We start from the raw sequence: 16,892 nt of genomic DNA, 5'->3' as shown, positions 1-16,892 counted from the left end.
CTGACTGGACCTCTGTCTTGATAATTGAGTATAAAATTTACTTTTCACTGTTACTGTTTGCCCTAATAAGTTTACATGTGTAAGTCATTACAAATTGAGAATGAGACAAATCATGTGCCTTTAACTACATAATAAAGGAAAGTATGTTTTTGCTGAATACAAACTGTTACAGGGTATATATATATATATATATATATATATATATATATATAAAAAAAAAAAAAGGCATTTAATAAGGATGTGATGCACATGGCTAAATCAGAAATAATTTAATGAAATTGAAGGCAGAGTAATTTCACAGTGGGCAGCAACTTAAAGCACACAGATGACCCTCAAAATTTACTCGACTTAACATCCATTAATATTTTAGCATGAAGATTACACCTCACCCCAGACAAGCTCACAATACTGTCTTCAAATAGATTTATGAACAGTAGCAAAACAGAATGATTTAGACAGATACAGCAAACAAGGTTTGTTCAAAACCAGAAAAAAGAAAACCTTCTTAGAAGATAATGTGTGTATAATGGTATGGCTTATTCTCAATTTACATTCAACAGACTGCAATTAAATGCTGAAAAATCAGTCTCTGACAAATTGTTACAAAGGCCAATAATTACTGGGTAGCCAAACAACTTAATATTAAGACACACTTGTGATGAATTGGCGGTGGTCTGTAATTCTGGACTACAACTGCAATCATGCAGTAGTGGGAATAACAATTACAGACAATGTAGTTTTGGCAACAACCACCACTATCGTTCATTTCACAACACTGCAACAGCCATTAGAATGAAGTGCCACTTCATCCACACAGTTACTCATGCTGACGTTGCTTGCACACAACTTGGACGACAATTTATATCCATTTTAAATATATCTAGAAAAGCTGAATAGTACAACACATGAGATACGATGTCTATAAATGCCCCCATATTTTGCCATTGTTACATTTGTGTGTTCTTCAAACATGCAGAAGATTGTGTAACAGTTCTCCACGATGTGACATTTTACATGCAGTACATTCATACACCTTATCACACAATTACGTTAAAACACAAAGGGCAGTTGGCTCAATTTTTGTTTGTTTAACAATGTCTGTAACCTTTGTTCATCCTTATATTATATATATATATATAAAAAAAAAAAAATCCCCTCAGATTTTGTCCACTAGAGAGGGCAGAAGGAGCTAATTTGAATGTTTTTCCAATATTAATAATCAATTAGTGCATTAATAAATCTCAAGCTTAGAATGCAAGAATCAAAAAGCTAATAACTGACTGATCCAAATTTTTCTGCTAATTAAAATGCATATAATGCAGTTTATAAGGCTGTTGGTCAATGGTAAACAGCAGCATACTTAAAGAACGTGTATTGTAAAATACCCTTCTGATGCCACGCAAGTTAGTTCCATTGAAATTATGCTTGTGATTTTCATGCAGCAACAGTTGCATTGCTTATGAAGGCAAAAAAGCATTAATTATTAAACAGGCTACCGGGACCAGATTAATTAAATAGTGATTAGAGACTCTCCTGCTGTTGTTCCTGTGTAGCTATAGCTGTTAATGAAAACAAGCCTGTAACAACACATTTAAAAGAGCCCTCTTTAAAACATGTGCTTGAACGATGGTGAAATCTTGCTGAGTCTTAATTTTATTATTACAGAGCTTCTGTAAGGTCTTAGGACCATATGAGGAACCTATTTTCTCAATTTTAAGGAAAACGGTTTGGCAATAGATTTAAATATGCAACCTTTACACTAAACAAACAGACCACAATCTAGAACACCAGACGTTCAACCAGCTGCTTCCTGGAATGCCATGAGGATATTAACAAAAAAAAAAAAAAGTGATTACATTCAATACGTTTGGTCTCCTGATTTTAACCGGGGTTGGTTAATGATGAACAGATAGTGGACTGGACACATTCAGATTTTGTACAAATAGCTGGTGGTGTAATTAAAACAAAAAGACTGGTTGACCCACTTGGAGGAGCCCTGAATGTAATGCTGCTTGATGAGCTCACTCAGGTACTGGACGATTTTACTCTCCTCCACAGTGTAGCCGAGCTGCAACAAGAAATTAGTCCTGCGCGATGTTACCGAGCCCTGGTCGTTGATGTCCATGGGAAGGTGAATGTGATGGCAGAATGTGTAAAGGAAGGCCTTAGCTGTAAGCTGAGTCAACATACCCTGAACATGGAGGAAGTAGGTGCTGCCACGTTTGATCTGAGTCCTGTGGTCCGCCAAATGGCTTATTAGTGTTCCTCTGTACGGTGGACACCGGAGGGTCTTGTTGTCACAATCCAAAATGCCAATGTAACGGCTGTATCGATTCAAAGAGTGGAGGATGCTGGATCCAGTCGGGGAGGCAGCTCTGGAGAAAAGAAGAAGTCAAAATAATAATCAATCACTTTGCACTTTTGGTCACTGATTTAAAGCATTAAGTATTGACCAACAATGATACCGAGTTATTGATCACATTTTCTCAACATACCTCTGCAATCCAATAAGTTTCCATCTCTGCAAGTCTGTCAGCTGAAATGGTGTCGTAAGCCACGGTTGGATGGTTTCACCATACTTGCCAAGATTGGGCACAAAAACGAACAGGGCGTTGACCAGCTTCCTCACCGTGCCCTCATCCACCCCCAAAATAACAAGCGTTCGGCCACTCAGAAGGCAGAAAATGGCTTGCTGAGCAAATGGATATTGCCTGATGAATCGAAGAGCGCTGTGACCAGCTTTCTTCTTCTGCTTTAGCGTCAACGCAGTGCCATAAGTGAATGGAGACACCGCTCGGTCAGAACTGGTGGAGGCGCTCATGAAGCTTGTACTATCAGAGGCATCTTCGATATTAATTTTTGCCACATCCTCTGAGAGAACACAAGTGTTTAGATCGGAAAAAGCCAGTCCCATGGTGTTGGGGCTCTCTGCGAGGGCTGACTCTTCGAGAATGTAGTTTACCTGTAAGGCAGGATCTCCTTGAAAAAGAGAAAGAGGTTCTTGGTTCACAACAGTGTCGCCACAACACTCCTCGGCGAGCTCAGGTAAAGGTTCCTCAAAAACAAAACCATCCTGTCCAATACAGCAAGCTGCATCCATTGGGACTAGATTCCCATCGGATGACCAACGTGGGACTGCAATAGAATGGGACGTATTTTCAAATGAGGATGCAACGGATACCTTGCACTTTCTTTCAAGGCCATCAAAGTAATGTAGACTGGAAGGACTAACACCTCCAAAAGCCTCGATGCTCTTGTCACTACTTAAACTCCCTTTGGTCTCCGTGTCGGCGGCCTCTGAGGTTTCCTGCGTGATGTCAGATGTACTGGATTCAGGAGGCCCTTCCACAGACTCCACGCCTGGCTTAATGTGATCTACATCTATGCAGGTGGTGTAGGAGTCAAGACTCAGCGGCTCACCAGATAAGTTCAGAATGGGGATCGTTGGGTTGTTGGAAGTGATATTGAAGTTCTTTGAGGTTCCTTCGTCCTCCCAGTCACATTCGGATTCAAAGAGAAAACTAGTAACTCTCTGTTTGCTCAGAAGAGCCTTGTCAATCTGGCTGGTATAAATAGAGCACAGATCTCCTCGGAATGACTTCTCGATTACATTTAGCTGCTCTAGAGTTTGGTGGAAATAGCTGGTATCGCAGAGCTCTTCTAATGTTTTCAAGCGTTTATCAAAGCACTTCGCAGATTTGGCCTTGATGAGCTGAGGCGTGTAAGAGGACTTTCTGCTATCGCTTTCAGATTCCACAGTCTTATCTGCAGTTTTGGAATTATTACTATTTTGTGTATCATCTGATACACTTGTGTCAGCCTCGCATTGTACAAAATCCATACCTCTCTTTTTTCTGGAAGGATAAGATGTGATTTGCCTCAGTAGATCTTTGTGTTCATAGATAGACTTCTCCATATTTGCTAGTTCATTCGCCTTCTCAATAGCTTGTGTGGAATAACAGCCATTGTTCATTTTCTGCTGCTCCTCCTCTTTGTGCAGCACTGATCTGGTGTACTCCAAGTCTTTCAGTTTCTTTTCCAGTTCATTTGCAAAAGCTTTCCTGTTTCCTGATTTGAGAATTTCTGATGCCTTGGAAAACTCGGATGACAGTTCTTGGAACTGCTGCATGATCTTCCTTTCGTCTGCGGAAATGTAGGCCATGCAAAAGGGCCGTACGAATCCACGAGCCTCCAAGTCGTACAGCGTCAGATGATGGACGTAGGCAAAAGCCCCTTCCTTGGAATCACCTAAGACGACTTTTGAGTCCTCCACAAAATTGAGCTTTGGATAGTTACTGCCAGGAGGATGTCCGACAAAAGATGCCTGGTAGTCCACAGACATGATGCGCAGCGAGAAGTAGTTAAGGTCAAATGTCCCGCACACTTTGGGATCATTGGGAATGGTGAGCAAAGGCTGTGGACCAACCTGCTCCGAAAACTCAGAGATGAGTATGAAATCTTTCGAGAATTTCGCATAGGATGTCTTCGTCCATGGATTTGCATTGGCAGTATGAGTAAACAAAGGCACAGAAAACTCCTCTGGAAGTGACAATGGATCCAAGAACGAGTCCCCAAAGTCATCTTCTTTGGTAAAAGCCACCACATCTGGTGAGCCAATCATGTTCTCGGAGTATATCGAGAGACATCAGCAGAAATATCCTTCCATGCTCAGTATCTGCATCGATGAAAGCATACTATTTCACGAAGACATCATTTTGAAATCATGTTGTGCACTGAGGATCCTCTCTCTCTCTCTCTCTCTGTGTTATAGTCCACTGAGCCAGATCACGATCTGCTATGCATGAGCTTGAAGACGATGCTCTCCAGCCTGACAGACCTTTCACGTCACCTGCCATAAATCTGACACATCGGTCTGCTTATATAAACCTATTTATAATCGGCCATCTATGTAGTATATCTAGGCGAAAACACCGCTGTTACAGTGTGCTCCAGCCGCTCACTACACTGACATCCTCTGAAAGCAGCCATATTTAAACGATCGTAGCCTTCCCACGTGACTGTGCTGATGAGCGCGCGGCTGTGTTTCGAAACCTAGTGAGTGCCCTAGCTAGACAGCACTTTGGAGGTTCGCAGCCAGCGGACGGTGCTCGAATATCCTGCCTAGGTAGTAACGGTAACTAGGTTTTGACACACAGACATGGCATTTGTTATGACGGGTTTTCGAGTGGAGAAATTACATTATTCGTGTCGTATGTCAAGACACGTTCTTATATCTTTGGGAGTTAACGTTACACTTATTATTTTTTTGTATTTAGTTTATGACATTTCTTTGGGGGAAATAATACACAACACAGCCATACGGCATTCTAACACATTGCTTTACGGTATTTTTACGACAATTCTCGTCAGGCGCCGGAATTGGAAGTTTTTACAGAGTTGATTCATCTGCTTTGTTCACACATTATACTTTCGCGGATATATTTTCAAAACTTTCAGTTGGACACTGATATGTTTTATCTCAGTTAGCTTATAACTGTCATGGTTTTACGCTAGTTAGCAAGCTGCTGTTAATGTTTTGTGATCATGCGCCGCTAGATCACAGTTATGAACGTTTTGCATAGGTCACTAAGAGTGACAGTCCATAGTCAGTTTTATAGGCAAATATCTGTAAACATGATTAGACGCACTCAGATTAAGAAAGTGCTTTGTGTTGCTGAGAAAAACGACGCAGCTAAGGGCATAGCAGAGATCATGTCAAATGGGAGGTCGAGAAGAGTGAGTGTTATTTTGATCTATAATGTCAGACCTTATGGTTATCAAAAGAGTCGTTTCTGTTATTTATTGGGATGATCGTCATTGTTAATGAATGTTTTCTTGACAGAGAGAAGGCTACTCTGTCTACAACAAAATATATGAGTATGAATACAACCTCTTTGGCCAAGTAAGTACTTTTGTTTTGGTTAACCACTGAAAAAACTGTGCATGTAGTCTTTATGTGCTGAGCATGGTGTTTATTTCTTTACAGAATGTAACTGTAAGCATGACATCAGTATCAGGGCATCTCTTGGGTCTTGAATTCAAAGCTCCTTTTCAGAAATGGTAATATATATGTTGGTAACACACACACACACACACATATGGATAATAACTAACCTAATAACTAACTATAGTTTATATAAACTTTATCATGTGGTTTGATTCACAGGCATAGTTGTAATCCAGTCCTGTTGTTTGATGCTGAGGTGGAAAAGTATTGCCCTGAAAACTTTATACCGATCAAGGTACTAATTTCCATTCATTCAGTTAGGTTTATTTTTAGAATATGAGCTTGTTGCAAATACAATATATTTACATTATCCAGAGGACTTTGGAGAGAGAAGTAAGGCAGTGTCAAGCTCTGGTCATTTGGACTGATTGTGACCGAGAAGGAGAGAATATCGGCTTTGAGATCATTGATGTCTGCAAAGCAGGTAAGTTTAGTATATCATGTACTGGTGCTGTATATTTCTATTTAAAGTCGGCATGAAGCAGATGTTGCGATAGACTTTTCTTCCCTATTGTGATGCATATCCGAAAAAGAAAAATTGTACGGCGGGACTCATCACATGGTCGTCATTTGCTGTTGCTGTGATGTCATGTGAGTGACAGGTCGTCCCGCCCTCGTGCCGGTAAACACGTCATCAGAGAAGAGATTATTGATTAAAGATTACGAGGGCACATGAAATAAAAAAAATAGTGTTGTACACAGAATCATGGATAAAGCATAATAAATACTGCTGTATTATATTAAAAGTAAGAATGAACTATTGAACTAATGAACTACTGATCTCACAGTGACTTTAACCTCCTGTGATATCTTTAGTGAAGCCAAACATTCAGGTCTTCCGTGCACGGTTCTCTGAGATCACCCCAAACTCCATAAGAAGAGCCTGTGAGACCCTCACTGAGCCGAATATCAACATCAGTGATGCTGTGGATGTGAGACAGGAGCTTGATCTCCGCATCGGTAGGCATTTTAAAATATCAGAGAACATGATCACAAACTACTTTCTTATAGACAATGTATTGTATTTAACTTATATATATTATGTTCCTTCAGGGGCATCGTTTACCAGGTTCCAGACATTACGCTTGCAGAAGATATTCCCAGAATCTCTCTCCGATCAGCTCATCAGTTATGGTAGTTGTCAGTTCCCAACCCTTGGCTTTGTCGTCGAGCGGTTTAAAGCAATTCAAGCCTTCGTCCCTGAAACTTTCTTTAAAATCAAAGGTACTCTGATTTTTTTAAATTTAAACTTCACATTTAAAGGGTTAGTTCACCCAAAAATGAAAATTCTGTCATTTATTATTCACCGTCATGTTGTTCCACACCCGTAAGACCTTCGTTAATCTTCAGAACACAAATTAAGATATTTTAGTTGAAATCCGATAGCTCAGTGAGGCCTCCATAGTCAGCAATGACACTTCCTCTCTCAAGATCCATAAAGGTACTAAAAACATATTTAAATCAGTTCATGTGAGTACAGTGGTTCAATATTAATATTATAAAGCGACGAGAATATTTTTGGTGCGCCAAAAAAACCAAAATAACGACTTATTTAGTGATGGCCGATTTCAAAACACTGCTTCATGAAGCATCGGAGCACAAATGAATCAGCGTGTCGAATCATGATTCAGATCACGTGTCAAACTGCCAACGGCTGAAATCATGTGACTTTGGCGCTCTGAACAGCTGATTCGATACACTGATTCATAATGCTCCGAAGCTTACTGAAGCAGTGTTTTGAAATCGGCCATCACTAAATAAGTCGTTATTTTTGTTTTTTTGCTCCCTATGGAGGCCTCATGGAGCCATCAGATTTCAATTAAAATATCTTAATTTGTGTTCCGAAGATTAACGAAGCTCTTACGGGTGTAGAATGGCATGAGGGTGAGTAATAAATGACAGAATTTTCATTTTTGGGTGAACTAACCCTTTAATATTGATGAACAAAATGCGACAACTGCTTTGTCACATACGCTTACTATAAATTTCTGTTTAATAGTTGTCCATGAGCCTAATGAAGAGGAATCGGTAGAATTCAACTGGAAGAGACATCGTCTTTTCAACCACACAGCATGCCTTGTGCTGTATCAGATGTGCATGGAGGTCTGTGCTTCTGCTTACCTTGATAAAAAGTATTTTTAAAAACAACATTGCTTTTTAATTGTTTCTTCATCAGTTTTAAAAGAATGTTATGAGGTCATTATTCTGTCATCGTTAGTTTTCTGTGCTTGGCTTTAATCCTTTTAATTCTTTAGGATCCCACGGCGAAAGTGATATCTGTAACAAGTAAACCAAAAAGCAAATGGCGACCTTTACCCCTTGACACTGTGGTGAGTAATTTAGTCTCTTGACAGATTTTCAAAATAAAATTTCAGACTGGAAATATGTATGTGGACACCCAAACATCACACCCACACATGACCATTCATAAGTTTACAGATAACAAAAATACAGTAAAAAAAAAAGTATTATTATTACAATTTAAAATAACTGATTTCTATTTTAAAATATAATTTATTCCTGTGATGCAAAGCTGAATTTTCAGCATCATTACTACAGTCTTCAGTGTCACATGATCCTTCAAAAATCATTCTAATATGATGATTTTAAGATAAAAAAAAATATTATCAATGTTGTAAACGGTTTGGAAACCAATGCATTTTTTCAGGATACTTTAATGAATCGCAAGTTCAAAATAGCATTTATTTTGAAAGCATTACATTTTACTATCACCTTTTTATCAATTTATTGCTTACTTGCTGAATCTAAGTATTAATTTTCTTTAAAAAAACCTTACTAACCCTAAGCTTTTGAACAGTAGTGTACATTTTGTTGTACAGCAAACAAGTTGATTAATATTAACAAATTTGATAGTTTTACAACTATGTACGCAATTGTCATTAGCTACTAAAGTTGTTTTAAAAGTGCAATTTCTTGAGTGACTTGTGCCCAGAATGACCCACAAATGATTAGTGCTATTGCATGAGTTAAGTGCAATTAACTGAATCATGGAGAAAAAAATGTAACGTATATTAATGTCTACTTTTTTTGATCAGGAACTTGAAAAACTGGCTTCAAGAAAATTGAGGATAAGTGCCAAAGAAACCATGAAAACGGCAGAAAAGCTGTACACTCAAGGGTATGTTATTGCTTATTTCATATATTATATTGCTTACAGCAGTGTTTCCCACCTTCCAGAAGGTTTTTGATGTTTCCCTATTCAACACACTACAAAGCTGATGAGTTGAATCAGGTGTTTTAATTAGTGAGACACCTAAAACGTTCTGGTAGGTGGGTCCTGAGGATTGGAGCTGAGAAACACTGGTGTATAGCATGTCTGTTGTGACCCTTCACAAATCAGCCTGTTTGTTTCCTTCCAGGTTTATCAGTTATCCTCGCACAGAGACCAACATGTTTCCACAGAACCTGAACCTTACCCTGCTGGTTGAGCAACAGACACAAGATAATGAATGGGGAAATTTTGCTCAGCGCATTTTGGAAAGCGGTGGGCCCACACCTCGAAATGGAAACAAATCAGATCAGGCCCATCCCCCCATTCACCCCACCAAATACACCAACAGTTTACAGGTGAGCAACCTCTCTGTTAGGACCAGAGCTGCAATTATCTATCGATTTACATGATTAATTATCTTTTCTTTTTTTTTAAAGGGAAATGAAAAGCGGCTATATGAATTCATTGTACGTCACTTCCTGGCCTGTTGCTCCAAAGATGCTCAGGGTCAAGAGGTGACGGTTGAAATTGAAATAGCTGAAGAGAGATTCTCTGCTAGTGGATTGACGATCATCGCGCGCAATTATCTGGAAGTGTACCCTTATGACAAGTGGTACAATAAGGTGATTACTACTCGAAGCATAACACATTTTACAACTGACCATATTGAGTTATACCAACAGGTGTTATGCCTCTCTGTTTTTGCACAGGTAATTCCTTTATATAGACCTGACACCACGTTCCAGCCCACAGCGATTGAGATGGTGGAAGGACAGACCAGTCCACCACAGCTTCTGACAGAGGCCGATTTGATATCGCTCATGGAGAAGCATGGCATTGGTACTGAAACTTATCTGTCAAGTTTTGTACCTTAAATATTTTTAAATAATAGAGTTATGTGACACTCAGCTTGAGTTGTTGTCGCAGGTACTGATGCAACACATGCTGAACACATTGAGACCATAAAGAGTCGTATGTACGTGGGGCTGACGGCTGACCAGAGATTCCTTCCTGGAGAGCTCGGCATGGGTCTTGTTGAAGGTAACAATATAAATATATTAGTAGTCTTGAAATCTGTAAAGAATGGTTTAATGTCCCCTTAGTGTTGCACGATATACCGGTACTAGAAAGGTATCGCGATACCCTGCTTTTAAAAACGGTCCGGTTCTTCATTTTATTAGTACCGGTACTTTGAGTGTCAGCTATATTTCCTTAAGTGCGACAGCAGGGGGCTAGGGCTGGGCGATATATCGCATGCGATTGTCACGCGCATTTCGTCAGTAAAGCCGGTTCCCTGATTACCGTTAAATTGCCATCACCTGCTTTCAAATGGAGCGGCATTTAATAGACAGAACCGTAGATCACTGACAAGCTACACAATATCGCGTTCATATCGCAGATGAATCGCCTTCGATAATGAACGCGATATTGCGTAACATTGCTTTAATTACTTACAGTAATATAATTTTTACAATAATCTTACTGTCAAAAACACCTAAATGTATAAAAAAACATAAGAGCAAATAATTTACAATTTTATTGAGCATGAAAATAATAAACATTAAAAATTATATTAAATCTAACTCTAACTTCATGGCAATGAAGCTCAAATCCAGAATTATCAGCCTGCACACTGGTGAAGAAAGAAGTTCTGTCATATGTTATTTATTTACTTTTCCTGCTGTTTTTGGTTTTTGCCATAGTATCGTTAAGTTGGGTATTGTATCGAAGTCAAAATGTTGGTATTGTGACAACACTAGTGCCCCTATTATGCTTTTTCAGATATTACCTTTCATATTGTGTGTAATATAGCTGTTTGTGAATGTAAAAGGTCTGCAAAGTTTCAAAGTTTACGACAAATAGAGTTATTGTCTTCCCAAAGAAAGAACCGATTCTGAACAACTTGAAACGAGTTAGAAACACTTCCTGCTCAAATGTTTTTAACAAATTTGCATAATGCCAGCCTATGATCTTCATTGGCTGCCCATGAAAAACGACTATTTTGACCGGCCCTCAAACACTGTTGTTGTAGCCGAGGCCTGAAAGAGTTTGGTTCGTGTTGTCGACATGTCGAGAAGATGCTATTTTCTGTGCTGCAAAAGCAATGCACTTCCAAATGATGAAGTCTCGGATTCAAATCGATACTTTAAAACTAACGCCATTGTTACGTTTGCATCACTGTGTTTACAAGTACTGAGGAAGCCTGCAGAGCTGAAATTCAGATGACATGGTAATGGGTGTTTCGTTTCTGACACGCACTGTAAGCTGTAGACCAATCACAACAGCCTGGGCCATCTGACCAATCAGAGCAGAGTAGTCTCTCTCGGAAAGGAGTGGTTTAGAGGGAGCGTTTGAAAGAACACAGAGGTTTTTGAATTTGCAAGAGCATCACTGATGTCTATTTACAACAAGTTTTTGAAGCATTGATCATTGTAGCCAATCACAGACATCTGATGAGCGCGTGAACGCAATTGCCAATCAGAGGTGTTTATGAATCTGCTCAACGAGGCTCAAAGTGTCACATTTTTAAAATTTTAGTACTGACTTGGTACTGAAGATGGTACTTTTGACAACACTAATATTATGAGAAAATTTAACTGTTTTTTTTTTTTTTATCTTGAATGCATGCAAACCTATTGTAGGAGTCACCCAAAACAAAATTAGGAACCTTTAAAATAGCATAATAGAGGTACTTTAATCTCTGATTTGTGTGAAATTGAGTGTCGCATTGTTTCAGGGTATAACTCTATGGGGTATGAGATGTCTAAACCAGACCTGAGAGCGGAGCTGGAGGCGGATCTTAAACTTGTGTCAGAGGGCCGGAAGGACAAGGCTTCTGTCCTCAGATATCATGTGGCAAAATACAAAGCTGTTTTTATTGAATCCGTGAGGAAGGCAAAGAAGTGAGTCACTTATTTCAATTTCGGTTACACTGCAAAGGTAAAGAAGATATAAAGCTCTACCTCTATACTCTGTGCAGCTGGCAATTACATTTTTACATACAAATTTGAATTAAGTTTAATTGTTGTCATATTGTGGGCAGATTGGATGAAGCCTTGTCCAATTATCTGGGCCCGGCTCAGGAGATTACCGAACAGGAGCAAGGAGAGATGGAGATACCATTACCTGTGCGAAAGTGTCCTCAGTGTAACCGTGACATGGTGCTGAAGAAGAAGAAAGACAGCACAGGGTGAGACAACACCATGGTTTAAATTAGCAGTTTGGGTTTTCAGGTTGAATCTGGAATGGAAATGGATTATTGTTTGTTTACTCCTCTTCTGATCATCCTTTTTTATCTCACTCTGTGCAGGATGCTTCTTTCATGTATGGGATATCCAGCCTGTAAAGCAGCCGTGTGGTTTCCAGACACAGTTCTGGAGGTCAGCAGAGATGAGAGCATCTGTTCGACGTGCCGTCCACATCCGGTCCATATGTAAGGATTGTGGTACTTATGTTGCTTTGTAATCATTTTAGTATTGCAAAGCACTTACGCTTCCTTCAAAACTTTGGGGTCAGTAAGAATTATTTTTAAAAGAAATGAATACTTTTAATAAGCAAGGTCACATTAAATTGATTAAAAGTGACAGTTAAGAAATCTATTTCAAATAAACGCTGTTCTTCTGATCTTTCTATTCATCAAAGAATCCTGAACAAAATGAGTCACGGTTTCCACAAAAATATTAAGCAGCAAAACTGTTTTCAACATTGATAATAATAAGAAAAAATGTTTCTTGACCACAAAATAATCATATTAGAATGATTTCTGAAGGATCATGTGACACTGAAGACTGTAATGATGAAAATCCAGCTTTGATTACAGGAATAAATTACATTTTAAAATAGATTAATAAAGAAAACAGTTCATTTAAATTGTAATAATATTTCACAATATTACAGTTTTTACTGTATTTTTGCTCAAATAAATGTAGCCTTGGAAGAGACTTATTTTAGAACATTAAAAATGTCGTACTGACGCCAAGTTTTGAACAGTAGTGTATTTTTGGTTAAAAAACATCTTTACAATAAGGATTTATATGTTAACTTTATTTCATGTGATAGCTAATATGAAATATTGAGTAATATTTTTACAGCATTTATATTAATACATTTAAAACTCATCAAGTTGTGTATATTAACATTTTTAAACAATATTAAGTACTGTGAACAGACATGAATTAACAACAAACAATATATTTATAAATTAACATTAACCGTCCTACATTAATAAATGCAGAAAAAATTGTTGTTACTTGTTAGTTCATGATTCATATGGCATTAACTAATTATAACAAACTGAACCTTATTTTAAAGTGTTACTGTTTGTGTGTGTGTAAATTTGTGTTAATAAACCATAGACAGTAAGACCAGTACCACCTATTAAGAAAGTTAATAGGTTCATTTTTTTAATACTGACTCTGGTTTTATTCCTAAAATCTTTGACAGGCTGAAGTTTAAATTCAAGAGAGGAAGTTTGCCACCTATGATGCCCCTTGAATTTGTTGGCTGCATTGGAGGATGTGATGAGACTCTCAGAGAGGTCTTGAACTTAAAATATCTCAGAGGAGGAGAAGCAGATTCTGCCTCTCGGATTAATAACAGCTCTGGGTCAAATCAGCATCATGTACCTAGAACCAGCTCAGCACCTCCATCCAGGATGGAGAACATGGGACCTCCAGCACCCAGACCCCGAGCCGATAGCAACCGCCCCCCTGCCAGTCTGCCACCTCCTCGGGCAGCACAACCACCAGCTTCAGCCCAGGGCGGTGCCATCGTGTGTAACTGTGGTCAGGATGCCCTTCTTCTCACTGTACGCAAAGAGGGTCCCAACCAAGGCCGTCAGTTTTACAAGTGTAACACAGGGGATTGTAAATTCTTCCTGTGGGCTGACCAGCCGACTGAGCAGGGAGCACCTGGAGGAAACAGAGGACCCCTAAGTCAGAATTTTCAACCTCCCAGGCCTTCAAATAGCTTTGGGAACATGCCTCAACAGAGGCAAAACAACAGAGGATCTGGAGGTGATGAAGGTGAAACCATGTGTAACTGTAATGAGCCTGCAGTTACCAGGACTGTCATGAAAGATGGGCCAAACAAGGGCCGAATGTTCCACACCTGTGGGAAACCACGTGATCAGCAGTGTGGGTTCTTCCAGTGGGCAAACGAAAATGTGGCTCCAGGTATAACGGCAGTCCATCATGCTTTTGAACTGAAAATACTGTATATGCATAGGCAAAATATAATTGGAATATCTTGAACAGGATCATGCTTACATAGACTGCCATTTGAAAGTTTGGGGTCAGTATTAATTTCCTTTTTTCTTTTTTTATAAAGGAAATTAATATTTTTATTCAGCAAAGACACATTAAATGGATCAGAAGTAACAATAACAAATTTCTTTTTCAAATAAATGTTGTTCTTTTGAACTTTATATTCATCAAAAAATACTAAAAAAAAACAAACAAAAAAAAAAAAAATGGATATAATAATGTTAAAGGGTTAGTTCACCCAAAATGAAAATAATGTCATTTATTACTCACCCTCATGCTGTTCCGCACATCCTGATATTGCTGAGTTAGATGGGTTCCTGGGTCAACATATTTTGTTGATCCTGGAACAACATTCCAGTCTGAAAATTTAGTCTTAACCCTTCCTACCCCTAAACCTAACCCTACCCATAAGTTATCCCAAAAATCAGAGGGAAATGATAGATTAATAACATTGATGTAGAAGCACCAATTCATGATTTTAAACCTAAACTTGACATAATCTGTAAACTTGTCCCTCAAATCTGGTTGATTTGAATGTTGTTCCAGGATCAACAAAAATGTTGACCCAGGAACATGTTGAACTCAGCAAAATCAGGTTATGCTGCCGTTCCACACCCGTAAGACCTTCGTTAATCTTCAGAACACAAATTAAGATATTTTTGATGAAATCTGATGGGTCAGTGAGGCCTCCATAATATATTGAATCATGATTCAGATCGCGTGTCAAACCGCCAAACTGCTGAAATCATGTGACTTTGGCGCTCCGAACCGCTTATTCGACACGCTGATTAATTTATGCTCCGATGCTTCCTGAAGCAGTGTTTTGAAATTGGCAATCACTAAATAAGTCATTATTTTGTTTTGTTTTTGGCGCACCAAAAATATTCTCGTCCCTTTATAATATTAATATTGAACCACTGTACTCACATGAACTGATTTAAATATGTTTTTAGTACATTAATGGATCTTGAGAGAGGAAATGTCATTGCTCCCTATGAAGGCCTCACAGAGCCATCGGATTTCAACAAAAATATCTTAATTTGTCTTACGGGTGTGGAACGACATGAGGGTGAATAATTACTGACAGAATTTTTATTTTTGTGAACTAACCCTTTAAGCAGCATAGCAGTTTTCAACGTTTGTAATAGTAATAATAAATGTTTCTTGAGCAGCAAATCATCATATTATTATGATTTCAGAAGGATCTTGTGACACTGAAGACTGGAGTAATGATGCTGAAAATTCAGCTTTGACATCACAGACATAAATTACATTTTAAAATAGATTAATAAAGAAAACAGTTGTTTTTAATTGTGATAATATTTTGTAATCAAAATATTTTTAATTAAGCAGTTTTACCAACCCTACACTTTTGAACACTATTTTACTTAAACATCCCAGTAAACTCCTAATCAGGTGACACATTATTTGAGACATTTTGTCATTCACTTGGTTTCTATCTCTCTCAAGTTGGCTTTGTTTTGGATTGTGCTACATATGTAAATACTGAATTTCTTCAATATTGTCTTTGTTGTTAATAATTAATTTACCTTTCCTCTCACTTTTCCAGCCACAGGTTTTTCTGGGGGAAATGGTGGTAAACATCCTGGGAACAAAAAGGCCAGCACTGCCTCAATCAAGCCTCCCACTGCCAAAAGGCCGAGAACCTGTGGGATATGTCATGAGCCGGGTCATACCCGGGTCACCTGTCCTCAGGGCCAGTGAGAACAATATTTCCTGCAGTTTTTGTAAAATACAAAATACACATGTAAATGAAATTAATGTTGTCTTATGTATAATTAATGTTTTTTTTATGTATACATAATAAATTGTACTGTGTAAAATAAAATTATTTTAAAGTAAAACATGTGCATAGTCATATATTTTTAATGAATGAAACGTTTACATATTGCATGACCAAAGTCAGCTATATATTTTCATGTATAAAGGCCCAATTTATACTAAGAAATTGTATATTATAAATGTGTTAATACTCACTATAGATGCATTTTTTTATTATTATTTTAAGGGGGGACACTACAGGCAAAAACACTGTTTTTTCAGGCACCTGTCAATTTTGAGATTTTCCACTTTTTGGCTTTTTATAAAGTGTTTTTTCAGACTGGTGGAAAGAAAACATACAAAATACACATTTAAGTGTATATTTCATAGCACTTTATCTATTTGCGTCTATAGATTTCAATTACAGTAAATATCTTTAAAGGCCTTTTTCTCAAAATGAGTTTTTTCTCCTGCTCTGAGTCAGAAATCTCCACTTCAGCAGAACTTACACACACCAAACTTTACAGTTTTATTCCCATTTATATTTTGAAGGTTTTTACTGTGGGATTTGTTGATATATAATTAGCCTGATTTTATGCAACATTTT

The 16,892-nt window shown here is 38.1% G+C and overlaps 2 protein-coding genes across 2 annotated transcripts; one reads left to right on the top strand and one right to left on the bottom strand.

The window, feature by feature from the left end:
- Positions 1 to 254: 254 nt before the first annotated feature.
- smcr8a (Smith-Magenis syndrome chromosome region, candidate 8a) lies at positions 255 to 4,987 on the bottom strand. Its single transcript, XM_048192345.1, has 2 exons — positions 2,496 to 4,987; positions 255 to 2,375 (listed from the first exon to the last, which is right to left on the bottom strand). Exons 1-2 carry the CDS (start codon positions 4,619 to 4,621, stop codon positions 1,928 to 1,930), a joined length of 2,574 nt encoding a protein of 857 aa, XP_048048302.1. The 5' UTR covers positions 4,622 to 4,987; the 3' UTR covers positions 255 to 1,927.
- A 19-nt stretch (positions 4,988 to 5,006) lies between these two features.
- top3a (DNA topoisomerase III alpha) lies at positions 5,007 to 16,368 on the top strand. Its single transcript, XM_048192331.1, has 19 exons — positions 5,007 to 5,736; positions 5,843 to 5,902; positions 5,987 to 6,060; positions 6,167 to 6,242; positions 6,323 to 6,431; positions 6,824 to 6,967; positions 7,061 to 7,231; positions 8,007 to 8,110; positions 8,263 to 8,337; positions 9,064 to 9,146; positions 9,388 to 9,595; positions 9,677 to 9,862; positions 9,950 to 10,079; positions 10,167 to 10,280; positions 11,977 to 12,142; positions 12,283 to 12,429; positions 12,550 to 12,672; positions 13,683 to 14,413; positions 16,074 to 16,368. The coding sequence occupies exons 1-19, from the start codon at positions 5,566 to 5,568 to the stop codon at positions 16,226 to 16,228; spliced, it is 3,027 nt and encodes a 1,008-aa protein (XP_048048288.1). The 5' UTR covers positions 5,007 to 5,565; the 3' UTR covers positions 16,229 to 16,368.
- Positions 16,369 to 16,892: the final 524 nt, after the last annotated feature.

Source organism: Megalobrama amblycephala, linkage group LG1, assembly GCF_018812025.1.
Source record: "Megalobrama amblycephala isolate DHTTF-2021 linkage group LG1, ASM1881202v1, whole genome shotgun sequence".
Taxonomy (NCBI): domain Eukaryota; kingdom Metazoa; phylum Chordata; class Actinopteri; order Cypriniformes; family Xenocyprididae; genus Megalobrama; species Megalobrama amblycephala.
The sequence above is the reverse complement of the archived record's forward strand: the minus strand, read 5'-3'. Positions and strand labels throughout refer to the sequence as shown.

Excerpts from the sequence above, each read along its gene's own strand:
- smcr8a (XM_048192345.1), bottom strand. The coding sequence starts at position 4,621 with ATGATTGGCTCACCAGATGTGGTGGCTTTTACCAAAGAAGATGACTTT. Across the intron at positions 2,376-2,495 it reads AAACTTATTGGATTGCAGAG|AGCTGCCTCCCCGACTGGAT; the intron begins GTATGTTGAGAA and ends TCTTTTCTCCAG.
- top3a (XM_048192331.1), top strand. The coding sequence starts at position 5,566 with ATGAACGTTTTGCATAGGTCACTAAGAGTGACAGTCCATAGTCAGTTT. Across the intron at positions 6,968-7,060 it reads GGAGCTTGATCTCCGCATCG|GGGCATCGTTTACCAGGTTC; the intron begins GTAGGCATTTTA and ends ATGTTCCTTCAG. Across the intron at positions 7,232-8,006 it reads AACTTTCTTTAAAATCAAAG|TTGTCCATGAGCCTAATGAA; the intron begins GTACTCTGATTT and ends TCTGTTTAATAG.